Genomic DNA, 7,891 nt, shown 5'->3' with positions numbered 1-7,891 from the left:
AATATGCCTGCACCATTTAAACCTTGAATGCAATAGGTGAAAGTGTCAGAGAAGAGGCCAGCTTGGGAAGATTTCCATATCCTCAGTGTACTGCAGCATTGGATTTGTGCTAGCTCCATCAGGCTGCCAGAGAGATGTGTTATGACAGACTGTCTGGATGCTACTCCAGGTCCATATTTAAATGGATATGATGGTCCAAGATTCCCAGGGCACAGAAGGGATGCACCTGCTGCGCTCATAAGGGCTTCAGTATTGTCTCTGAAGGGACTGCACTGTAGCCCAGAGATTTGGAAAGGCTGGAATCTTCCTCCTGCAAAAAGCCTGTATTCTACTGCCATACTGCCAAAATCCCAGTGCTGCTCCTGAACTTTGGTTTACTGTTTATAGAAAAGTACTACAACTGAATTCAGAGCCAAAGAAGAACATGAATCTAGTTTAACAAGGCACAAAGTTAGCAATGGCATTCTGAATTTTCCCCAAGCCATAGCCTAGCAAACATTTATTTAAAACACCAAGATCAAAATGAGGAACTAGAGAGCACCTACCAACACTGGTTATAATGGGATTTGCAAGAGCCCAGCATCTCAAAATAAAGCTTTATGCCAGCAAGATTGCTAGAAACCAGCTCTTAAACTCCATAATAGTTGTATTTAACTACTGTAAAAAATAAATCAATAGCATGCATGCCAAGGTTAAGATTTAATCTCCACAATATCTCCATTAATTGGAAGCAAGGGCAAAAGAACACTCACTTACCTACTTTTCTAAAAATCAACAAGATGTCATGAAAAAACATCAAGAAACAAGCTGTACAATTTCTGAACTGCACTGTTTATTTTGCTGCTTGAAACCTAAGTGACAGTATGCCACTATAATTACGGGGTTTCTTCTAAACTTTTACTACACTGCAGGTACAGAAATATACGGACACATTTTTGGAGAATTGACATTTTGCAAAATGCAGCAAACATTTCAATTTATACATGAGAAAAGGAAGTGTTCAAAAGGGTATGCATTTCAAGTTATTGCAGGTTATTTCTGTGAGAGAATTTCTGAAGGTAAAACATGTTTAAATTTAACCAACAGTAACGTGTCAGTGTATTTAAAATCACGACAAAAATCTTCTCTCTGGTCATTAGTTGCCCTCGACAGATTACTAGGATGTTGTATGTTTAGGGCAAGATGTCAATACAGCATAAATCCCATGGCATTTTGGTTTTCTTCTGGAGATTAAAGCTGTTTTTCTTGGGATAAATGCAGCAGCAAAACACAAACCAGCTGATCAAAAAAGCACTTCTGCCATAACTCCAATAATTTCAGGGCACACCAACCGACAGTAGTTTTGCCATTCCCAGTTCTTTTAAGGTTTACATCTCTGCACTGTTGCTTTAAGTACATTTTGTGAAAGCTTGTTTTCTGTTAAGCCAACTTGCTGACTACAGCTTGGTTGAGAGAATTTAGTTGGTTGGTCCATTTATCTAATGCAGTATACCGTGCACCACCCCTCTTTTGATGATCCAGTTCAAGGAGCTGGTTGACTTGATCAATTCGGCCATGAATAGTGCTAGAATTAAATAAACAAACAAGTGAATATGAATAATCTCCAGTACACATTAAGTATCTGAAATTAGTACGATTCAGAACTTAAATGAACAACAAATGCAAGTGATAGATATCCAGAGTCAAGGAATTCCTGGCCCAGGAATTCAACATCTGCACAACTATTGTCCTGAGGGAAACCATTATGAATAAAAGGTCAACTGCAGGTATCTCTCCTAACACAAACAGGTGGAGACTTAGATCACTGAGAGATGGCATGCTTGGTTAGGAGGTATGCAAATGAATTTAAATGGGAATCTGATGTGAATAGTTCTGTTAAAAGGAGTGGGAGCCAACCTTGACAGGTGTGCCACAAATTAATCCCTGTAGCCTCTCAGTGCCACTTGAATCCCCTTCCCCTGCCTGATCTGCGTCCTGCCTCCTCCCCAACCTGCCCCATGCCACAAACAGAGGCTGCCCCAGAAAACAGGAACAAGGTTTCTTTTCTTTAATAACTGAATTTCCATTAGTCAAATTAAAAATGAATATCTTACAAGCTATGGTCAAAGTCTGAAAATTAACTAACAGCGCTAGATACAATTTCTATTATAATTAGCATGAATGTTCTCTCTAAAACCTCTTGTCAGTTCTGAAAATCCCAACCTTTACAGATATGACTAATTTATAAGAATATAATTTCCAAATTTGACACACTGATCCAATTACATGCTATTACAGAATTCAATATGAACATAAAACCATGCCATTCAACATAACTGCAACTATTCTAAGCTCACATCTTTCAAATGTGATTCAACTTTTCCTAGCAGCCCTATATGATCAGCAAACACATTGTCTCATTACTATAGGATCAAAAGGTGAGAAATACACACACTGTTTGCTGCATCCTCTACACTATATTTTTAAGCATTTCAGTGATCAGAAATAGAAGGTACATACTTATCCAATATGCACTGCACAAGCAAACTCTCCACATCAGCTACATCTATGTTTAATTCCTAAGGAAGAAAAAAATCTAGTTATATTGCCATTCTACTATTTTTCAACATTAAATATTTTAATGTGCACACATCTCAGTATGCTCTGCAAAGGCTTCCTTAGTTTGCCTGGCGACAGATTGCAGCGGTGCATAGGGCAATCCTAATTGGCAGACAGACTGTCCATGGCTAACCTGCATTTCCCTGCAGTAAAATGTGGGGACTATGAAGGGGGAGTGTTCTGGAGCAGCAGATTCCAGCAAGTGGCACACTGTCCCCCTAAGAGAGGTGGGGAGTGGGAGAGGGTGCAGAGGGAGAGAAGCTGGAGGACTACGTTCTCTTCTGAAAGAAGTCATGGCATTTATAGACATTTGCTGTACCCAGGAGAAACTCCCCTGGTAATGATTTAACCCTAGGTATTCCCAGGTTATTATACTCTTGGAATGGCCATTTTTACCCTGGGAGAAAAAGCCTGAACATCTGTATACCTGTGGTTTCTCCTGAGAGCAGCAACTCTCCTAGGAAAACCTGAATGTCTGTACAATGCCTCGGAAAGGAATAAGCATAATTTTCAAACATTTGTGCAGAGGGCCAAAAATAAGCACTAATGGAATTCCTGGCTGAAACTAAGATTTGCAACAGTTAATTCTGTGCAAATGGTACCTTACAAAACTCCATGTACTTCAAGAAGCTATACTAAAATGGATTTCAATTTATCACAATCCTTAAGGGTTTTATTAGGTAAATCACAAAAAATAGGTTGAGCTCTTTCCTAATATTTCATTATAAATCAAATTAAAGATGTCACCATGCAAACAGATAAGCAAGCCATCAGATTCTCTTGAACTTCTCCTTTTTGAGATTAATAAAGCACTCTTTTGGCCTAGAGAGCTCTATGACATAAAACTACAAACAAAAGACCATTACTAGACTGCAATTCAGATCTGGAGTTGTCATGGGCAGGTGGTGTCGGATCCCATATACAGACATGGTATGTTCTTGCTAGGAAAGAAGTGATTTGTGGCCTTGTTCATTCTTTGAAAATAAAATAAAAATGGATTTTTACATTAGAGGAAAATTTTAAATGCTGGGCCAATGAGGTAATCAAGCTACTCTCTGACAACTTACAACCTGTCCTATACTTCCTAGATATATTGGAGTTACTTGCACAAAGAGCAAGAGCCATAATCAAATAGAATTCCTTGTTTTTTTTAATCTTACTCCAAGATTTTATACTTCTTCATTTTATTTATTTTGTATCATTATATACTATGCACTATTTTCATTTTTAAATTGGCAGAGTGGTATTATCGTGTTTTACGATTTTACCAATAAAACCTAAATATATATTATTTTAGTATTATATACTTTTGTTGTCAATTTCTTTATATTGTTTTAGCAAAAAAATCTGTAAATAAACTACTACTACACATGTTTTAGAAAGCTGCCAAATTCTTCAAGGAAAACACAATCTTTAAAGTATATTTTTTCTTCACAAGAAACAAATATTTAGTTCCATATTTCATATTAATTCATTCATATTAATTTTGTTCTACAGGTCAGACTAGGCAGTGGCCTTTGGGAGAAAAAGCCTGAACATCTGCTCGCTTTTGGTTTCTATTGGGAGAATAGCAATTCTGGTCCCTTCTGGCTTTATAATCTATTCTTTTGTTTTATAATTCCACTCCCTTTCAATCTTTATACTGACAATACTGAATGCTAGTGAAACCTACTGAGCAAGAAGGGATACCCTACCTCTCATTTTATTTTAGTTCATGTGTTCTAACTCGTAATTTACTGCAGTTGCTTTAGTGGAATTATGTAAGTTCAAATGTTTATATTTTCTCTAAGAAGAGATTTTCTGCATACTAAGTAGAATATTACAGCTGAACAGCTTAGAAATTTGTCATGGTATTAGCCAAATAGTCATTTCACACCTGAAATGTACCAGTTTCTACAAGACACTGGCCAGAACTGCTGTTCTCTCACATTTGGGGGTCTTGCAACTGCAGCAAAATCACCTTGCCCCACACTGGTTTGGGTCAACCTGGAGCAGAACAGGATGAGGAAAGCTGCTGTACCCCTGCCACTAGGCTCCTGGGGCCTTGCCACAGCAACTCAGTGTCATCCTCCCCTCACATCTCCCTGCACTCTTCTGGGTCAGCCCAGGAGAATGGCCCCTGTCCTGCCGATCAGCCGACTGATGAGATGGGGAGTGGGTTGCAGGAGGGGTAGTCTGTCTCCTGGGGAGGGAACCTCCTCTAGCTGTTCCATTTGACAGCTCATCCCCTGCCCAGGTAGGGGAGAGAGAGAAGCACATTGACTGCCTGCCAACTGCAGGGGTGGCTCAGGGAGCAGCCCTCTAGTGCCCCCTGGCTGGAGAGCTTGCCTGTGATGTCAGGAGTCCAGTCTTGACAAGGCTGTTCCATTTAGAGAGGTGTCAGACATACTTATTCATAACTCATTCACTTAAGCAAATGCAAAATTTCTACTGCAAGTACCTTAGAAATAAAAGGAATATGTATTCTTGTGTAAGGCTTAATTAATTTTATAAGCACTTGCGTTCTGATGTTTCGCAAAAGCTCTGTAAGAAAAGAAAAGAAAACAAACATACATTATAAAACCAAGGCTAGCATTCAAACAAGCAAACATGTAATATAATTCTTTTTGTCTTCAGCCATTTCTTGACTACTATGATATAAACAGAGCAGTGAGTGCTTCCACGCTATAGAAAATCTTTTTTTCCCCACAAATTGTCTCACAGCACGTACCCTCATTACTGGCAGGAGACCTGAAAATAATTTATTCCTTTATAAATCATCTTAAATAATTTTAAGAGACTGGATAAATAGTGCAGAATATTTAATACACAGTAGCTCTGCATTGCGACTTTGCTACTTTAACACCTGTCTCCTGCCAAAGTGTAAAGAGATGGAGAAACTGAAGATGCAAACGTACACAAGCCTAACTTAAAGCATGAGTAGTCCTAGTGAAGTCATGAAGATAGTAGGATGGCTCCAGTGGTATAAGGGGACATGAGACAGATTTGGGAGAGTCGCTATTAGCTATGGAGACTAGCTAATCTTACCTAGCTGGTAACATTTCTGTGACTTTCTTATTAACCTGTAAGTTTAATAAGCTACAAATGAAATATGCATGTAAAAAAAAAAATCACAGAAGTTTGCTATTCATTTTAAAATTTGAGATGCACTCATTCAGTCATCTCACTGTTTTACTACTGTATGTTTATTTATTTATCACATAATCCATCATTTTAAATTTTCACAAGCATGTTTGAAAACCAATACATAATCCTAAAAATGTTGGACAATATTTTATAACTAGTGACAATTAATGGCACAAATAATGGTCAGATCCTCCAGCACCACACAGTCACATTTCATTACACTGTTCATCTGATTTGATTGTAAAGCCCTCTGAACTAGCCAAAGGAGGATCATTTCAGACTAAAGATGATCCTTTGGTGGTAAAGATCTAACACAGCGATTCTAAAACATATACTCTCACTGCTTCTGGCACTTGAAATAAAAATAGTTTGAGTGAAATGTGGTATGGCATCCCTATACCATGGCCTTTAACGCAACACAGGAGAAGGACAGGCACTGAATGCAGACCAGCATTACGATCATGGCAGCATGAAGATGATGTTTTCCTTCAGTAGGAGCCTGATCCAAAATTCACTGAAGACATCTGCAGTCTTTTTGCTGACTTGCATAGATTTGGCTCAGGACCTCTCTCAATTTTTACTTATTCATCTTGGTTGCATTTTGCTCCTTTTACTATGTGCAACTATTGGTTTTGCAAAGCGAAAAAAGGCTTTCATTAATGTTGTAAATTATAGGAGTAGTGCATGTAGTACTTTGGTCCTACTGACTACTACAGGGAGTACTCCTATAAAGCAAACTGAAAAGCAGAATCATCTGAGTAAAACTAATAAATATGATGAACTAAACAGGGTGTACCAAGTTAAGAATAAAACAATGTACATGAATATACACTGTAATGAGCTGTAGATTATTGGTTGCTGGATAAAAAAGATCCTCAAACCTCTACCTGTAGCATGGCTCCCAACCTTTTCTTCCTGCAACCCTAAATCCTGGTCACAACCCCCACCCCCACCGCTGACTCTCACTCATGCCTGGCAGCACCAGCAGAGCCCAGGCCAGGCCATGATCATGGGGGGGCAGCAGTGGCAAGAGCTATGCAGACCATGCATCGAAAGAGTCCCACAGGCAGGAGAGATGGAGGCAGGGGCAGACCCCCCCGCAACCATGATTTGGGTTGTGCCCCAAGGTTGGGAGCCGCTGACCTATGCTATCTGTATTGAACTACTTAGTCCAATTCAGGAGTGGTAGTTCAGCATGAGAAGTGTTTTTACTGCAATACAGAATGGTAATACAACTACCTTTTTGAGTAGAAATAGTAACTTGAGGGGTTCAAATGAGAGGAGAGCAAATAGGAGCAAAGAGAGAAGCTGCATTTCATAGGAATAAGATTTGGCATTTCTTGGGCTATGAAACTGCCAAACTCTCTCCAGACCCTAGTTCTACCATGCCCTCTTTCATCTCCCAATTCCCCTCTTCCCCAAGCCCCCCAGGAGTAAATTGATTTTCCTAAAAAGACCTCAGAGACAGTAGCTAATGCAAAACAGCAACAGAGGTGCTATGTATTTCCAAGTTCTCTCTTTCTGTTAACCCCTTCTTCTTCTTCAGCCAAATGGAAGTGTAAGGCACTTCCTGCAGCCACTTCCTTTTCCATATTGCTCTGCATATTTGCCAAATATCCATGTAACTGATGTGTCCAAGTTAGGATGCACATTGCACTCCTGGGGGGGGAGGGAGACAAATTATTTGAAAACATGGGCAATATTTTTCAGTAGATAAGGCTGCTAATATTATATTTATATTACCAGAAAGTGACAGAACATCATGTGGTTCCACATACTTCTCTGGTTTGTACTTCAGTACACGTACCAAAAAAAAAAAAAAATCACGTTAAATTACTTTAATCTTCTTAAATTCTTTTTATTACTGAATAGTTACAAATGCAGCCATCATTGCATTGTTTACAGATTACATGGCTTAGATTCAAAGATTGCCATCAAAACAGAAAATAATTCTCACTAACAGGAGCTATGCTGAAATATAAATTCGTTATGAGGGACGCGATGGACTTCATCTCTCCACAATCTCTTTCCTGGGACATGATGGGCTTCATCTCTCCACAAAAGGTAAGAGTCTCTTTTCTTACACAATGGTTGGCTGGCCTCCTACATTGGGCTTTAAAACTAAGTACGATCGGGGATGGGGAGACAGGAGATGGAGAGTCTAGAA

General features: G+C 39.1%; 1 protein-coding gene across 3 annotated transcripts in view; it reads right to left on the bottom strand.

The window, feature by feature from the left end:
- Window positions 1–810: 810 nt before the first annotated feature.
- The window catches only part of COPS2 (COP9 signalosome subunit 2), a 51,118-nt gene continuing 44,037 nt past the window's right edge, over window positions 811–7,891 (bottom strand). For all 3 annotated transcript variants that reach the window (XM_019504167.1, XM_019504170.1, XM_019504169.1), the window contains 3 exons: window positions 5,039–5,121; window positions 2,500–2,558; window positions 811–1,564 (listed from right to left, as the gene is read on the bottom strand). In XM_019504167.1, coding sequence (XP_019359712.1) covers window positions 1,420–1,564; window positions 2,500–2,558; window positions 5,039–5,121 — 287 coding nt within the window. In that variant the 3' untranslated portion in view covers window positions 811–1,419. The remainder of the gene's footprint in view (window positions 1,565–2,499; window positions 2,559–5,038; window positions 5,122–7,891) is intronic.

Source organism: Gavialis gangeticus, unplaced genomic scaffold (genome assembly GCF_001723915.1).
Source record: "Gavialis gangeticus isolate Ggan-Ray unplaced genomic scaffold, GavGan_comp1, whole genome shotgun sequence".
In the NCBI taxonomy this organism is placed as follows: domain Eukaryota; kingdom Metazoa; phylum Chordata; order Crocodylia; family Gavialidae; genus Gavialis; species Gavialis gangeticus.
Note: the sequence above shows the minus strand (reverse complement) of the source record. Positions and strands in the feature narration are given on the sequence as shown.